Source organism: Vanacampus margaritifer, chromosome 8, assembly GCF_051991255.1.
Source record: "Vanacampus margaritifer isolate UIUO_Vmar chromosome 8, RoL_Vmar_1.0, whole genome shotgun sequence".
NCBI classification, from domain to species: Eukaryota; Metazoa; Chordata; class Actinopteri; order Syngnathiformes; family Syngnathidae; genus Vanacampus; species Vanacampus margaritifer.
In genome coordinates, this window is record NC_135439.1 from 22,103,809 (window position 1) to 22,121,592 (window position 17,784).

General features: G+C 38.5%; 2 protein-coding genes across 2 annotated transcripts; both read right to left on the reverse strand.

The window, feature by feature from the left end:
* Nucleotides 1-856: 856 nt before the first annotated feature.
* On the reverse strand, nucleotides 857-8,280 carry myorg (myogenesis regulating glycosidase). Its single transcript, XM_077573493.1, has 3 exons — nucleotides 8,172-8,280; nucleotides 4,810-5,169; nucleotides 857-4,388 (listed from the first exon to the last, which is right to left on the reverse strand). The coding sequence occupies exons 2-3, from the start codon at nucleotides 5,070-5,072 to the stop codon at nucleotides 2,597-2,599; spliced, it is 2,055 nt and encodes a 684-aa protein (XP_077429619.1). The 5' UTR covers nucleotides 5,073-5,169; nucleotides 8,172-8,280; the 3' UTR covers nucleotides 857-2,596.
* A 1,369-nt stretch (nucleotides 8,281-9,649) lies between these two features.
* On the reverse strand, nucleotides 9,650-17,161 carry LOC144056571 (BOS complex subunit ncln). The gene is made up of 16 exons (XM_077573501.1): nucleotides 17,059-17,161; nucleotides 16,697-16,882; nucleotides 15,549-15,739; nucleotides 15,279-15,423; nucleotides 15,093-15,190; nucleotides 14,913-14,990; nucleotides 14,716-14,819; nucleotides 13,464-13,552; nucleotides 13,233-13,372; nucleotides 12,949-13,127; nucleotides 10,991-11,078; nucleotides 10,584-10,622; nucleotides 10,257-10,429; nucleotides 10,117-10,170; nucleotides 9,957-10,035; nucleotides 9,650-9,848 (listed from the first exon to the last, which is right to left on the reverse strand). Exons 2-16 carry the CDS (start codon nucleotides 16,839-16,841, stop codon nucleotides 9,792-9,794), a joined length of 1,659 nt encoding a protein of 552 aa, XP_077429627.1. The 5' UTR covers nucleotides 16,842-16,882; nucleotides 17,059-17,161; the 3' UTR covers nucleotides 9,650-9,791.
* Between the last annotated feature and the right edge of the window lie 623 nt (nucleotides 17,162-17,784).

Consider the following 17,784-nt stretch of genomic DNA (forward strand, 5'->3'; position numbering starts at 1 on the left):
TATTTGAGAAAGTTTAGACACAATTTCAACTTATTTTGTTATCTACTCACAAATACATGGATGAGGGGACACAGAGGCTTTGAACTGTTGTTTTCTTCTGTTCCATACAGAATTTCCCTCCAATTGCTCCAGCATAAATTATCTTTCCAGTCTCAGATACAAACAATATGATTGCAGAAAGCAAACCAACAAATATTATTGATCCCCTCCATACAAGGACAGCTAATCAATGGATGTATATCCTCACTGCACTGAGCTGCATGTCAAGATCAATTTGAAGAAAGATGAGGCATCAGCAATTCAAGTAAAATAGTTTTGAACCATATGTTGTGTAATGGAATACATTTGAAAAACAAATGAAAATAGCTGTAAGAAATGCAATGTGTGGCCAAGCATTTGAAAACAAAATAGCTACTTCTCTAATTTTTTAATCTCAGTATCTAGCCATATACTTCTACTCTCTGGCCTCACACAATGAACCATCAGATGATTTATTGATCTGAACCGTCTTCAAAGAACCTGTATAACTGTTTCATCACATCGCTATTATCACTCCGTGATGAGTTTGAGTCAGAAAGTTTGAAGTCCCTCAAGGGCAAATCTTTCAATACTATATTGAATGGCACATTATTTTTTCATAAATTGCAGACCTATAAATGCTCATGTTTTTCATTGGTTCATTTAATGCATGGCCTTTTGACTGGCCTTAATCTTTGTTCTTTTACCCCCCACCACCCCCCACCACCCGCAAGTCTGAAATTTCTAACTTATAAAAAATGCTATCCATGGAAGTAAATGCCTTAATGAAATTGCATGTGCAGGTACTGTATTTAATGCAAAACTTTGCAGGACAGACTACAGTTAAAAACTTTTATTCCATTCAAACAAAAAATAATAATTCACCAAATCCCTCACAAATAATTGTATGACACAGCCAAACAGCAATAAGCAAAGCAACATTGAGTCTGAGATAGTTGTCATAAGGCAAGAGCCTCTGTGACAGAAATAGCAACGGAGTGAGAACTGCTATATATAGGTAGGACCGTTAGGATGGAACTATGTCAGAGGTACACACAGATACGACACAGGTAACCTGTAAGATGCATGTCAAAGTCCAAAGTCTGCATGGGTAGAAGGAAGACTGTCAAAAACAATAAGAAAAATAATAATGCAATATGCATTTATGGAGGTAGTCTATAGTCCAACTTCACTCAGAAACTTTATGGGGGAAAAACAACTCATTTGAAGGAAAACACATCACAACTGAACTTGAACATCATTGCATGCAGTATACAACATAATAAATATATATAAATTATGTAATATGATAAAATTTTCAAGGGGATGAAGCCTTATACATTAAACAACTGGGAAAATATTAGGTCTGAAGAGTTTCTGTGGCATTTAACACTGTTCTGTTTGTGTTTTTGCATTACTAAGTAAGTAAAAACAATAGAGCAATACATGAAAAACAGTACAAATTTGTATATGCCACGTCAAGATATCATAAGAGATTCCCATGAATTCAAACCTAAATTCACAAATAACCTTATTTTGCCGTTTCGTAACATTGATCTTGGTGGGGGTTGGGTAAGCTTTTTGTGGGTAATTAAGACTCCCTAAAATAAAACATATTCCACAAAAAATATTCACTCGTGCAAATAAAATGGTTGACACAAATTAATAAACTGCATTTCAAGTTATAAAAGGCACAGACAGGTAAAAACTCTTATCAGTCACTTCAAAATGAGCCTGAAAGAGGGGTTACCTGAGAAAGCGTATCACATGTTTAGTACCCGACAACTTTTTCGCGACTTTCAGTTATACATGTGCTATAACTGTATGTATTTTGAAAATATGAAGACGATCAAAAGTAACATGTACAATTACATTTGCAGCCAAAATTCTTTAACCCCAATTTTAGATTACACTTCATAAATTTATAAACATTCAACAACCACTTCAGGGTGTGCCCCACCTACTGCCCAAAATCTGCTGGGGTAGACCCCCCACCGGCGACCCTTGTGAGGAATAAGCGGTTAGGAAAATGGATGGATGGATAAACAATCAATTGTTCACTATTAGATATTAGTTGTGTTTCTTTAAATAAAATTAATAAATTATTGGTTGTTGTTGCCATTGCAAACTACACCAAGTTTGTGAACTCGACAAATAAATATAATTTGCAGTTAGGGGTTTAGTCATTTTGAGCGCAGTTGCATATCTGGGAGTCAGCTAGAAAGAAAAAATACAGGAATATAATCTAATGTCTGTATTAGATTATATTCCTGCATAATGACACAAATCCGCTCATCAATGCAGTTATGCCTTGATTCACAGTAGGTACATTTCTATTTGAAGACATGTTGGCATGTACCGACAATACATAAAATGTTCTTCCTGTCTTTCACTCAAAGTGCAGGAAAAACACGAAATCTCTTTTAAATATTTAAGGCTCTTGGGTAAGATTTTGAGGCTCTCTGAGAGATTATTTAAATTTGCATTGAGACCTGTTTTACCACAAGCCTGAAGAATTGAGGATCAGAGAATATAATAATTTTCTAATCAAGCTCTTTAACTTGGATATCCCCTCTTTCTACACCCAAACAAAGTAAGCAATTTCATCAAGATCGACAGGATAATCTGTGAGGTGCAGTGGCTGTTTGATATCAAACCTCTCCCCTTTATAACTTTTCCAGCGACCAGCCGGGAGGTAAATATCCCGCTCTTGTTTTCCGGGCTCTAAAACAGGTGCTACCATGAGATCATCTCCAATCAGAAACTGGGAGTCTATTTTATAGGCAGTCTCATCACCCGTGGCAATCCACCACAAGGGCCGTATAATTGGGTCGCCGGTGTCCAGCACCTCACCAGCCAGCTCCAAAACCCGTGGTGCTACAATACTCTGATGGAGAGCGGTGTATTTGCGAGCAATTTCAACAACCTCATTGTCATATGCCCAAGGTGGGATCGAAAACTGCATGGACGGCATGAATGCTGATAACTCCAGCCAGCGGATGTAGAGTTCTCGGTCAGGTAATGCCTGATTTCCATCGGTGCGGTTGAGATAGGCATTTCCTCCAATCATGTCTGGTAGAATGAATTGATAACCCAGAATGCTGATGGTGAGCACTGTCGGGATGAGAGATTTGAGCCCCAACTCATAGCCCCAAACAGAGTCCCGATCAATAGGCCTAAAGAAGCATGATATGTTCTGAGATTGGTAGCCGCTCCGTAGCTCTGCTCTGTCATTGTAGGGAATGGCCATCTCTGTGTAGCGTCTTGTGAAAAAACTTGGATCGCGAATGGGAGTTCTGGTGCTAAACTTCCACGGTAAGTAGTTAGTTTCACCTGCGTCAAACTTAAAAGAAGATACCCCATATCTGGAGCGAAAGGAACGGAGCTGGGAGGAAAACCAGTCACGAGCCTCTGGGTTTGTAAAGTCAACAATTCCACCAATGCCATTCCACCAGCGGACCAACGCTGGCAGCTGGCCTGTGGGCTCCCGCACAAACAGGCCCCTCTCCACACATGTATGGAAGTTCTCTGAGTTGTAGTTCACAAAAGGGTGAATCCAGAGGGACACAAGGAATCCATCTGATTTGAGCTTTTGAAACATGGATGAGGCATTGGGGAACTTTAATGGGTCAAACTCAAATTCTCCATAGCGGGGTGTGTAGCGATCATCTAGCTCCAGGTGGCTGCAGTTAAAGTTATATTTCCTGATGTTGGCAGCATACGTCAGAAGTTTTTCTTGATTAATATCTGTCTTATGAAGTGCCCACGTGGACCAGATTGGGTGCTGAAACATGGCTTTGGCAGGAACTTTGTTTGGTTTGTTGAAGTATCGACGAACCATGTACTTGTGAATGGATGTCACATCTGAGCCAACGCATACTCTGTAGCTAAGTTCAGCACATGGAGCTTCCCCAGGGTTCGGCTTGAAGGGACTGTCATTGTACCTTGCTTGGAAATACATGGTTTTCTCTGTATCATTCCAGCCCAAGTGGAATGGTACAGAATTATTAATTTTAATGGCCGTAGCATTAGACGAAAGCCAATAGCTCTCCAAGATTCCTCCAAACTCATTGCGATTGGAGTAGATGTCACTAGTAACGAAGGGTTTGGGAGCCTGTTGTCCGGAGATGGAAATAGGCCAGTGCTGAATAGCCGACACTGCACCACCATACCAGTGGGCAAATTTGTACGTCATTGCGTGTGCAACAGAAATGTCGGGAACCAGCTCCTCCCAACGCACACGGTAGCACTGTACCGTGTCTTTGGGCCGCACTGTCTCAATGAAGAAGTTGAGGCTTCTGTCAGTTGTCCGTCCGCAGCTAAGAAGCTCTCCTTCTTTGGTGCAAGAGTCCAAATCCAATGTCCCTGACCTGCCAACATGTAAACACATTTGAGGTTTATGCAAGGCAGTGTGCCTCAACAATGACATGTTAGACACTCAACAAAAATATAATCTCAACTAGGAACGGGCACTGAAAGTGATTGAGATTAACCGTGTGTTGGAGCAACTGGACAAAAACTTAGAGCACAACTTGGCTGCAAATAACAGATTTACAGTTGAGTGTAAAGAAGACCAACCAATCCATACATGCCATGACAATTAAACGCATAACATGCATCAACAGACTCAAATAGTCACATGAGTATATAAAACATTGGACAGGAGAGCAATGATGATGACATGTCAAATCGGTAAAATTACCGAATGAACAATACTGAGCTCTCCAGAAAAAATAAAATAAAATGTTGGACAGAAAGATATGAATCAGAAGTTGACCAGAATCTACTCACCTAAAATCCATTCTGAAAACAATAGCTCCTCCCTGGTTGCGGATAATGTAACCATCTTTATTTAGATCCAGCAGCTGAGTCTTCAGCAGCTCAGCTTTTCGGAGTGAAGCGATGTAATAAGACCATGCAGAAACTGCTGCAATTACCAGCATCAGGCCAAGAACTCCTGCTCCGACTAGGGGTCTGGTGTCCTTGCTGTGTTTCTGCTTGGGGATAACATCTGTTATTGTGCCACCTGCTCCCCCGGGTACAACCTGGTACATGACTTGTGCTGTTTCACTGGACAAATCCTTGGCTTGACACTCAATAGATCATGGAATTGTTCTCAAGGGAATCCTCTGTTGCTCCCGGCCCAGTTGTCTGTCAGTCATAAGAGAGAGATAGAAATTTTATGTCAGCACTACATTACTGTGACAGTGATATGTTTATGATAACAACGCATATTTCTACATGACATTACAGTCCTATCTTTCCTTCACCTATTATTTTGAGCTGCATCTACCTCCACATAATTCCTCTGATTCACATCATTCAAATTTCAATATATTCCATAAATGAATGACTTGCAGGCTATTATTTTTCTCATAAGAAAAATTCTGTTTTCCCAAAATTCAACATTTTCAACAAAAAATTCCCCATTCATTCCCAATGGAACATTCAACATAATACATTCACATCGGTCACATTAGAATTTAAAAACATTTAGGTCATTCAATTCACCTTGGGAACAAATTTCAACTTGCCAAAAATTCCCATTGACCACAAAGTTCAACATTTTTACCACTAATATAGTCATGCATAATGGCACATTCAACAAAACAGATTCACATCACAATCCCAAACCTTTAAGACATTTAATTCACCTTGATAACAATTTTCAACATATCGGTACTAAAAATTTCCATGACCCCCAATAAAAAAATCCCATTTATTCCCATTCCACATCATTTAATATTGTTCTGTATCATTTAGTATAATTTCATATCATTCAACATCATTCCAAATGCAGCCATATTTTTTGATTTACCATTCAGATGCAGTTTTTCTACAAATTGCAGAAAAGCATAAAGCCTGTTAAATGCCCAACAGCGTCTTGCATGATCTTTTTGATAAATTAAGTGATTTCACAGCACAAAGAAGATGTAGACTTAAAAGGAATGATTGATAGTTAACAAATCCACTCCCAATTTCCCACAAGTATATAAGGTAGACTTTGTCTGTTGAATTTTAAACATACAAGTTCAACTGAAGTCATTTGTATGTGAGGAAGTAGAGGCAGAAAGGTTGGTTTTGGCCTTAAGAACTGTGCCAGTTGAAGGAGGCAGAGGAAAGCATACTAAACCTCCTGCTTCATCAAGCAAAACAAAGCCAAGCTGGAAGTAAACTGACTGCTTTCGGCCAACTTAAAAACTTGGAAAAATAAAGAATGAAAGACACAGAGACACATATGCAATTTGCATGCATATTTGCTAACACTGATACAGATGGTATTAACTGTGGATTAGAATGCACATCAGATAAAAGGTAAGCCAGTGCTTTCTAATTCCCCTTGCTAGTAATTACCAATTGAATTGACTGGTTCTGTGTTCAACCACCTTTCGTATGGATTTTCCCCAAGCAACACAAGTGATAAGATAAAGCCATCATTAATTAACCTAGTGTTGAAAGCCGGTTCCTCTCCAGCTGCAGTACTAAGGCAGGAAGCAAGACAAACACAAAAAAGGAAAGCTGTTGGGACAAACTGTGTGGCTTTGACCATTTTTCGTAGGTCTCAGTACCTAATTAGTACTTATATCAGATTTCCAACACAAAGTGTTTATATGTACTGAACACCTGCACAACCCGTATGTGAACATGCACAAAAAGCAAGTAAGCAATTACACAAGTGGCAATATCGGGCAGCGATAACACAGAAGTACGATAATAATTAAATCATAAAAACTCAAATGTACGATATATTAACATTACATTAAGATGGCCTGGAGGCGCAGTCACATTATGCTGATATCTGAGTCACATTTTAGGTTACTTAAATGTGTCAACTTTATATTCCATACAGTATTAAAAACACACATGGGCAAAATTGCAGGAGGAAAAACAATCAATGGTCACTAAAATATTTTTAAACTGAGAGGAGAGAATTTCCTTGAAACAGATGCGACAAAACTGCAGCAAGTTATATTATCTGTGCTTACAAATGCAAAAATTAAGCATACTAAGAAAGAACACTGTTAAGGCACTCTGGAGTGAACTTTGCTGCCTAGTGACAGAAAGCTTGGTCTCAGTTGGAGCCATGTCATGGGTCCTAGATAAGATGAAAAACACACAGCTAATAACTGACCAAAAACAGCTAACAGCAAAACATCAGACTAATCTGAAGAGCCCTGATCATGATTTCACTAATGTTTAATTTATTTGCCATTCTGTCTGTTTCAAGTTATTTCAGTCACTATTGAGGATTGTTCTTTCTGTAGCAGAAATGTGCCCAAAATTTTCTCCATGTGAATACTGTCAGAGACACATGACAAAGGTTAAAATGGTGAAAGTACTTCATTTATATAGCGTTATTCCCCCTGGTATTCTATATGCTTTTGATAAAACCTAACAGGATAAACAGTTTGCACGCATGAGTGTAGTGTTGTAGTGTACAAAAAATGACATTTTTGTCATGACATGCATACAACTGCATTTTCAGTCATTTTTGTAATTTTGTTAGCCTGTATCCCATTAGTTTCGAAAACATTTCAGTTGTTCACCCAGCAAACAAAATAGATCTGTCAATCAATGATTCAATCACTGAAAAGTAGCCATATGTTAAACTTTGGATTATGAGACCCTGGGAACTGAAGTGCATTTTATTTATTTATTTATTTACACGACACTTGAATTATCCATTTTGCAGCTGTGTGTTATTGTCTTTCGCCCTGGTTAGTCATTGACATTGACAAGGGACATGTGTCTTTTTTTTCTTTCCTTTTTTGTAAGTGCTTTGTTTTGAGAAAGATTAACATCTACATTCCCATCGATTGTAACAGTAACAATAAACACAACATGCTGATGAAGTCAAACGCAAGCTTGAGATAAATGACTGGACGTGCACAGTACGTTTACGTCATCGCGATTATTATTGTCATTGTTTAATTAAAATAGCAGAAAGACATTGAAAAAAAGCGATGTACAGTATACAGTAGATGTACGACTTCTCAGTGTAGTTGGTCACACAAACGTTATTTGAGCGTGCGTAAATCGAGGGCAACGTGCCAAAACGTAACGGTGGCAAAACAGCAGTGAAACTCGTGCAAGTTGCCATTTCATCGTATTCACATGCTTTAAATAGTCATAATAAAAATATTTTTTCCTACCGAACCATGCAGAAACGAAGCAAGATCGACTTGTTGTGCCACACACACATACACTCGAAGTCGGAGAGAGAGGGGGGGTGAAAGTTTCAAGACATGTTGCGAATCCGCCTTGTCTACACGCATTGAATCATGGGAGATGTAGTCAATCAACCATATTTCGGCCATTGACACGCAGATAATTTTTTGGGTTAATAATAATAATAATAACAATAATAACTTATTTTAAATGATTAATTACAACAAGTACTTAGCAATTATTACATATTTTTCAATATTGTGGCATTTAAGTAATAACAAAAATCCGCTTTGAAGCTGGGTTTTACAGTCTATTGATGGTGCCTTATTGAATGTTACAAGTCTCCTTTTGATTGGTTTAAGCACAATAAAATGAGTCAAAGTCATAGCTGAAAATGATAATTGGGTATAAGAATGATTTTGAGCGCTCATATTGGATATTGATTGATTGTGCTTGTCCAATGCCGAACATCCTTAGTCTTAGCACACCTTGTTAGACCAGTTCCTTGTTATTTGTCAGCATCATCAATAAATACCAACGAGCCTGTTCCATTGGGACCCTGTGAAAAAATATCACTTTGGGCCCCACCACTTAAAAATATTATTTACTAGAGCTCCTGGCTTTTCTGTGCATGAATGTTACCAGTGTGTTTCCATTCCTGGAGGCATATCTTGATTGAAAATTTGGACCATAATACACCACCAATTTTTTAATTTTTTATTTTTTTTTTTGTCTTCACATTACAGATGTCCAGTGGGTTGCGTTTTCAGCTTCATGGTCATCTCTTTCACTTGCACTGGGATCTCATTTCTAGCTAAATTCATTACAGGAATAGCTGCCAAATACCAAAGTAACACTTGATATCCACCCCAGACATTTATCTTCCTTATGTTTTAGAGTAACAGGTGGGTGGAAGCAAATGTCAATTAAGCAATTGTCCAATATAGTTTTCTTGAATGCCTATATTTGGTGATAAATGTAGTTTGCTTGAAATTCTCTTCAGACCTTTTTCTGTGCTGCCTAAAAACATAGCAAATTGACACTTGGTATTTTGTTTTTGTTTTTAATACTACTATAGCACTCATATCTAGGAGACCCAACCTTCACTGACTAATTACCACCACTAATCACAAACACAAAATTGTTCATGGACGTTTAAATGCCTGCTAGTAGTAACTACTGATTAAGTCTAAACAAGGGAAACATCCTCCTAGAAACTCTTAAACTCTTCCCTCCATCTATGCTCACTTTTATCTTCTCTCAACATGCATCCATCTTTTGCACAGCCTCCAAGGGTCTTTATGTCAGCACTAACTCCTGCTGAGTTATCTGTGACAGGAACTGGTTTGTCAACTCTCGACATTGTCCAAGTGTTCTTTGACAGGCATCATCATTTTAGTCAAACCCACATCAACAAAACCTAGAAAAGAGGTGTGGATTTTTGATGTATTGAAATAAAGTATCAGGCTTGCCCTGTATTTATTTGCTTCATTCATTCTTACAGCAAAGCAAATAGCAGTTAAAACGATAAGCACATTTTCCATAAATGACAATATAAACATTTCAGTAAGTCAAAACTGATTCTAAAATATTCTGGGCCTTTTTCAGTGGTGCTTGATTTTTACTGCTGCCTTTAGTTTTGTGTAGAAGTAGTCAAAGTTCTGAAAGAGAAATAAGAATATAACCACATCATTAGGTACACTTGCATAAAACATTGAGATCCATCCAACAATGTATTAAGCAATGTGTTTGCAAAATTGTGAACATACCTGTATTGCATAGTAAACAATGCCCAAATATGCTGTGATGCATCCACCCAGGAACAGATCAAAAGCAGCAGGCTTTACCCTATTAAAAAAACAAAAAACATTTATAACTGTTTTGTTTTATTGTTTTTTTTAAAGAGGACTAAATAAAATGCATATGTACCTGTACATCACTACTGGCTGGCTCATTTGGTCAAAAAATGTAATATCAGGGTCTCTGCATGGAAGGTTACACTTTGTCAGTCAAAATGCAAGTTTAAGCGCAGGTGAGCACTGAAGAGATTATTTTTACACTAGTGTTACCTCCTGTCCTGTCTAAAAGTGTGTCTGTGGACTTGCTGTAAGTATTGTTTGAATTCATGCTCCAGCGAGTTGATGAGCAGGATGTGAGCAGGCTCTTTATCCATCAGCTGCGTGGCACGAGGGACTGAAGTCAGGAAGGACATGAGACTGCATATTCGGCTGTCATGGAAGTCCTGCAGTGACAAAACGAAAATGTTGTCATAAATACCGCACAAAAATCAAACACTAAAAAGTAGCTTGTTTCTGTCAGGAGGAAAAATGTATGTCATGTCGGCACATGAACACTAGAGGGCAGAAACGCATTCATGTTTTCAATGAGACACTTACAAACCGGCCTTTGAAGAGCTGAACGTCTTGTGGCAAACTCTTGAAATAAGACAAGAATAACAAATTAACAAAACTATTTTGTTATTGACTAGATTCTATGATGTGATTATTTTACTGTTTTGTTTTAACTGACAATCTATAACCAAAGGACAATGGCTGAGACGTAAGACTTTTGTATAGAAAGCTCAAAAGTCGTTTGCACATTTAATTGATATAGTTTAAGATATCTATATTAGTGCACTCTCTAACCTCACTAGTTCACCAAGACACACTAGTAGAATGACTACTAACTTATTTTCCCACTACTACCACTTTGGGCCTACTAGAACAAATAATTCAATTAAACCTTATTTAACTAACCGTGCTGCACTAGTAACACTACTATTATTGCTATTGTTTTTGCTCACCTTGACTGAAAAATTGTACATGTGTCGTGCCAGCGCTTCTGCTATGATGATACCATTCCGTTTAATTTTCCCCAAGTCCACTTGGGAACTGTTGGAACACATTTGAAAAATTATGAATAAGACACTTGTGGTAACATCTGATAGATGAGCTGGAGCCTAAACTAGCTGACATTGGGCAGGAAGAACATTTAAATTCCACATGGGAAAGCCGCAGCCCATATTTGACACCAGAACCAAGTGAATATTATCGCAGGGGATGATATTATATGAATATTTTCAGTCTATGGAGCTTTTCTGCTCTCTCTAACTTGACTGGCAGCTGAAAATTATTTAGCAGGTTTCAAGAATGGATTGTTCCTTATTTTTCTCTCCTGAAGTTCTCTGAGAGACACAAATGGACTGCCGTTACCCAGTTCTTGCATCGTCTCACTACACACATACTGTATAGCCCAGACATGGGCAAACCCCGGCCCGTTATGCGTTTCAATCCGGCCCGCCGAACTTATCCAATAAGGCTATGCTATGCTATTACATTATATTATATTATATTATATTATATTATATTATATTAAATTAAATTAAATTAAATTAAATTAAATTAAATTATTTTATTTTATTTTATTTTATTTTATTTTATTAGCTCAGTGGGCGAGTGGTTAGAGTGTCCGCACTGAGACTGGGAGGTCGTGGGTTCAATTATATACCAAAGACTATAAAAATGGGACCGATTGCCACTCTGCTTGACACTCAGCATTAAGGGTTGGAATTGGGAGGTTAGATCACCACATGATTCCCGAGCGCGGCACTGTTGCTGCTCACCGCTCCCTCAGGGGATGGGTCAAACGCGGAGAACAAATTTCGCCCCACTTAGATGGGTGTGACAATCAGTGGATCTTATCTTATCGGATTTGGATTTGGACATTTACAGCAGGAGACGGCACGGTTTTGTGTTGAACGCAGCAATAATGTCCTGATAGTCCAGAGAATCGGTCAATTCTTTTTTGAAAGAAAGCAGGGACAAAAAGTTCAATCTATCAGTCAACATTGTGGCACTGTTGCGTGTTTTGATCCTTTTGACAGCTGAAGATAGTCTTTCTACATGTTGTCATGGGTGAGGTGAGGAGCGCGCATGCAGGAGTCTGTTGATATTGGTGAATACATCCCCGGGGCGTGCGTCGAGCACTTCTATGAGCGTTTCCTCGTTGGCTTTTGGCTTCTTTTTGAGCTGCTCCACAAACACCGGGTGCTATGCGTCCCCCACAGAGATGGAAAAGTGGTCAGAGACGGATTGGATGTACGCACTTTGTCCTCAGCGCGTGACAGGCAGCAGCGGCTATCATGCAGCCGCATGTGTCACACGTACTGTGGGCCCGGGTTAAAAATGGGTGGGCCAATGGGAAAAAAATCTTTAACTTTATGCCTTGAATTGAAATCTATTAATAATAGATGCAGTCACCAGGTTTGACAGATCACAGTGTATGTGCTATTATAATCTATTTACATTTTTCCTCCCACTTTGCCAAATAGTGTGTAAATGCCGCATCTTGCATATTCATTGAGGCAAACGTACTACCTGGATTAGGGCTACTTTATAATAATCATAATAATAATAATAATACATTTCATTTTAAAACAGCACCTTTCAGAACACCCAAGGTCACTTTACAAAGCATAAAAACACAGCAAAAGTTGAGCTAAAACAATAAAAATGAAGCTATTGGAAAAGCTTTTTTAAATAAGTGGATTTTGCACATTTGAAAAACGCAGTCCTTAGTGCACACTATAAGTAAATTGGGTTGTACATTTATCTGTGTGTTTTTACTGTGCTATGAGGTCCAAATGCTCCTGGTCCGGCCCATCTGTCAAAATTTCAAACCCATTGTGGCCCGCAAGTCAAAAAGTTTGCCCACCCCTGGTATAGCCGCTCCAAACGAACATAAACAAAAGTGAGAACCTACACAGTGTCGAGCAAGGAGCCCCGTAGCTCAGATTTGGGGTCTTCCAGGTGAGACAGGGTGAATCCCGGTATCCTGCGCAGGCTGTAGCGCTCGTGCTCCCAGGCGACCGTTGACTCCACAAGGTTGATCTTCTTATGGACCAGTTGTGTTTTCATCCATGGGAATCTGGAGGAAACCATCTGAAGATGGACATATTACAGTATTCTAAAATGACAGATACATGTATTCTAAAATGACAGACACATTTTGAAAGAGCAGTACGGTTACTGTATGTTGTCGTTTACCTGGTCCAAATGTTGAATGAACGCATACATGGGAGAGTCCGATTTCGGTGGACGTGATACGTGTATGTACAGCTGATCACTATTGGCCAGTGTATCCAAACACAGCACAAATGCCACATTGTCATGAAGGAGGCTTGATTCTGTTAAGAAACATAGATTTGAAAGAAAATCAATGTTCTAATAGTGGAGATGGCTATCTCGGTGGAAGGTTCAAAGTTCATCAGAACTCACCAGCGTGGTCCAGATTCTCTTCAATCCACTTCTTGGTGCCGAGGAAATTGTGTTTTCCTCCTCCAGTGAGGGAGAACATTAAATGATATCTAGATGGTGAACGTAAAGAAATAATGATAGACCGATTATCGGCCAAGCCGATATTTGGCATTTTTGCAATTATCGGCATCGACCTTTTTACAAATCTGAAGGCCGACAAAACTGGCATCTCAATGAGCAGTGGATGCTTGTGAATGTAGCGAATTTTGGGTTTTCATCAGGATTTGTAAGATGTTCACAGAAAAGCTTTACTTGTTGCAAAGAAATTTTGAACATGTTCAGACAAATTGTCACTGTCTGTGTTGCCCGCCTGAAATAAACAACAGGACTCGCTTTCGTCATTTTGGGCAACTTTTCTTCCAATCCTCAGTTCAGTGCCGTCAAACAGTTTTCCATTCTTTTTTTCACTATCCCTCAAAAAACAGTCAGGACTCACATTCCCAGAAGTCACTTTGTGTGTTTCTTAAAGGTATATTAAACAAAGAATTACACAAGCAGACAAATAAGATTCTACATGGAAACAAATGAATGAATTAAATGAATAATGTCATATTATCAATTAAGCTTCTTTTTTTTAAAAGGTATAACTAATGCATTCATTTTTAAATTATAATCTATAGGGCGCCACATCTGCGAAGATCTTTTGAAACCTTTTACAAACCTGACGAAAACCCCAAATTATTTAAATTTCCACTTTGCTTTAAAAAGATTGTGCTGACACTGGGAACTCCCTACACCATTTATTTAAAACAAAAAAAAAAGTAAGGTATGTCAAAATTAAGAAATTTTGTTGAATTTTTGGAAAACATTATCTACAGTAGAAAGCTTTAGGTAGCCTTTTACTTGCTTAGTTTTTAATTTAGTTTAACACATTGCAATTATTTCTCATTTATATATACGTATATATATATATATATATATATATATATATATATATATATAGTAAATGAAAAGAAGAACCTTCAAAGTGTTGAAAATGTGAAAAGTTGTTTTAACAAACATGCATAATGGCATTTCAACAAAGTATATTTTTTAAACTTTGACCGTTTTTTTCTTTTGCTACAAATGAATATTGGCTTGAAATATTGGTTATCTGCCTCCTTGACTACTAATAATCGGTAACAGTATCAGCCCTGAAAAAAACCCATATCGGTCTATCACTAAAAGGAAGCAGACTTGAATTTTGCATTTAACCTTTTGAAGTGTGACTGACCGTGGTCTGGTGCTTGGACTACTATAAAGCTTCTGGAAAAGACGTGCCAATTCGAGCAGGATGATGACACCGCTTCCATTAGAGTCGGCGCCATAGGACAACCACTATGTAATATGAACGCACAGAATGGATGAACACAGAGTCATAATATTGTTAATCCATTTACAGTTTTCACATATTTACTGTAGACAACTCACTGGTGCCAGTCCATATGAATCATAGTGGGCAGTGATCACAATGGTAGGTGAGTCATCACCGGCTCCAAGAAGAACTCCCTCAAATACACAATTCCGATGATATACAACACATAATAAAGGATCAATCTAAAAAATAATCAGGTTTGAAGAATTGGGATTAAAAAAAAAATCGACACTTACCTCCAGTGTAACCAATGTGGTGTCTGTAACGGCCTTGATAGGAGCGTTGTTGGTCACTAAGATCTGAAAGGCTGTTGCTGTTACCATACTTCGAAAGACTGTCATGGATTAAAAGGCAACTGTTTAAAAGTACCATATATAATGAGCGATGAGTTTACTGTCAGCATATTATGCTTTGTCCATCACCTCGAATGAATATAGATGAGGTCCGTGTAGATGCAGCCTTCTTTACCTCCTCATACATGTAGACCAGCTGTTCATCCTCAGGGGCCACATAAACTGGCATGAGGGTCTCTTTTGTCAAGGCTTGACTCTCGCTCATCATGAAGGACTGAAAGACACAAAATAATCGTAGTTTAATGAAATGCAAGGTTTTTATTACATTTGAGGTTCAAACAGGAATTTTATCCAAAACTTAATTATTGCTCGTTTTTATGAGGTAAAACCGCTACCTACCCGCATTGCTTCTGGTAAAATAGTTGACATATTTTTGGGCAGCAGAATCAGTATGGCGGCTGCATGTTGTCTTTGAGCCTCAGAGTATGTTTTGGTGGTGAAGTCCACTACCCTCATAACGACACAGCGGCGGGTCAGCACCGGCTCATCAGCGGCCCGGGCCTCTGCCACCAGGATGGCACCTCGGCAACCTAAAAATCCAGGAAAAGGACCGTGACAATATATCCATCCATTTTCTTTATGACTTATCTTCAGTAGGTTTGCCGGTCAGCTGAATTTGGACAAGAGGTGGAATGCATCATCATCTCTAGCCAATCATAGGCTGCATACAGGCAAGCAACCAATCACAGTCTCGTTCACACTTGTTGGCACTTTAGTCTTCAATTAAACTAACATGTATGTTTATGAAATAGGGAAGGGAATCCAGTGAAAGTCTAAATAGGTTTTCTCTGGCTTTATAAACCGCTTTGGACACTGCATGATGTACTGTAGATAAAGTGCTATAAGTCTTCTCTATTTACTATTTTGGTCAAATTGACTTATTTTCCGGGAAGTATGTCTTTTTTTCCTCTGAGAAATGTCCTATTATGTATGATAATAATAATAATGAATTCAACAAATTGATTTCTATAATGATTCAGAGGGTTTATGCATGCTGATGTCACATTTATGAAGGAAATATGATAACATCTACCACAAATGGTGCGCTTGGATCGCATTATACCACCTGCGTCATAACTTAGACCTGGTTTCACCTGGCCTAAAGTCTAGTCTATGTCACCAAATTGTCAGATGCACCAATGGTGCACAATGGAAACTGGAACAAAACAGACAAATACGCTCAACTAGACTCGACACACATTCATAACGCTAATACTAGTAGCACACGGTTTTGCCGCACTTTTACTTGTAGTTGTCCTACTCTTAAGTGGTCTAGTGTGCAGAAATTACAACTAAGACACAGTCTGTCTACTAGTGTGCTTAATTGTTTTACTAGTCCACAATGAGTGTGCTAGAACATAGATCTAAAGCTATATATCAAGAATATTAACTAAAAGCTCACGTCTTTCCAGAACTGTGCTGGATGAAATGCAATAACCTGTGATGGCACAGAGGTGAGAGTACAAGGAATAGTCATGTGACCTTACCATGATTCTGTTTTGCCAGGTTGTATTGTTGCATCCTGTAGGCAGTGAACTCATAGGAGGATCCGGCAAAAAGAATGGAGCCATGCAAACAGTTGACACAGAGCAGGATCACTACGGCAGCAAATCGCAAGTTTTGCAGGAGCATGATGCCAAGTGCCACCCGGTGTTCTCCGTGATCTACATATACTGCACATACAAAAAAAAAATACATGTAATAAAAAGGGGAAAAAAATACAATAGTAAATAATATAACATTATATATTATAATTATAACATAATTTAATTTAAAAAAAAAATTATGACCTGGTAGGACTGAAGCACATGACAAAATAGTGTATAACCAACATCAGCAAGTCCCTCACCTTTCTCATGAAGTTGTTCAGGTCTTCCAAGACATCCGTGCTGTCCTGCTCGGTGCAAACGATCTCCTCAGACTCCAGGAGTCTACATAAGCCACAATTCGCCATCTGCTCCCAAGGGATCAGCTCCAGGCTAATCACAAAAAATCCAACCCCCTCAACATGGACACTTCACTTCAGTATTTTGCTACCTTCATCATGGCATGGGCCAGTCCCAATCAGATTGTTTGATGGATGCAGAAAAATTTACCAATAATCTATGTTTATTGTAGTTTTAATTTTCTTGGAGTGTAGAACTGTTTTGCAGCATCCAGAGGGCTATTTATACTAGGGATGTTCGATACCACTTTTTTCCAGACCTAAACGGATACTCAACTCTTGAGAAGTCACCAATACCTGTTACTGATACTACTAGCACATAAAATTCCCCCCACCCTAAAATGACAGATAATTTTAAAGAAATATCTACAAATCCCAATACAGTATTTTTCCTTAACTATCGCATTGAAATTAATGGTAATTTTCTACTCCCCTAATTTCTAGTTTCTGATTATAAAACTGCACTAGAGGGCAGCCGATACCTTAAAATAAGGCTGGTATCGGCACCGATACTGATACCTAGTATTGGTACTTGCCCATCCCGGTTTTTTACCATTTTGGAGGAACAGGTGTAATGAACAAAACGGTGTATGGCATTTTCTCTATGACAAATCGACAAAACATTTCTGG

Excerpts from the sequence above, each read along its gene's own strand:
- myorg (XM_077573493.1), bottom strand. The coding sequence starts at position 5,072 with ATGTACCAGGTTGTACCCGGGGGAGCAGGTGGCACAATAACAGATGTT. Across the intron at positions 4,389-4,809 it reads GTTTTCAGAATGGATTTTAG|GTCAGGGACATTGGATTTGG; the intron begins GTGAGTAGATTC and ends ACATGTTGGCAG.
- LOC144056571 (XM_077573501.1), bottom strand. The coding sequence starts at position 16,841 with ATGCTCCTGCAAAACTTGCGATTTGCTGCCGTAGTGATCCTGCTCTGT. Across the intron at positions 13,128-13,232 it reads TCATTCAACATTTGGACCAG|ATGGTTTCCTCCAGATTCCC; the intron begins GTAAACGACAAC and ends GTCCATCTTCAG. Across the intron at positions 10,036-10,116 it reads CAGCCAGTAGTGATGTACAG|GGTAAAGCCTGCTGCTTTTG; the intron begins GTACATATGCAT and ends TTTTTTTAATAG.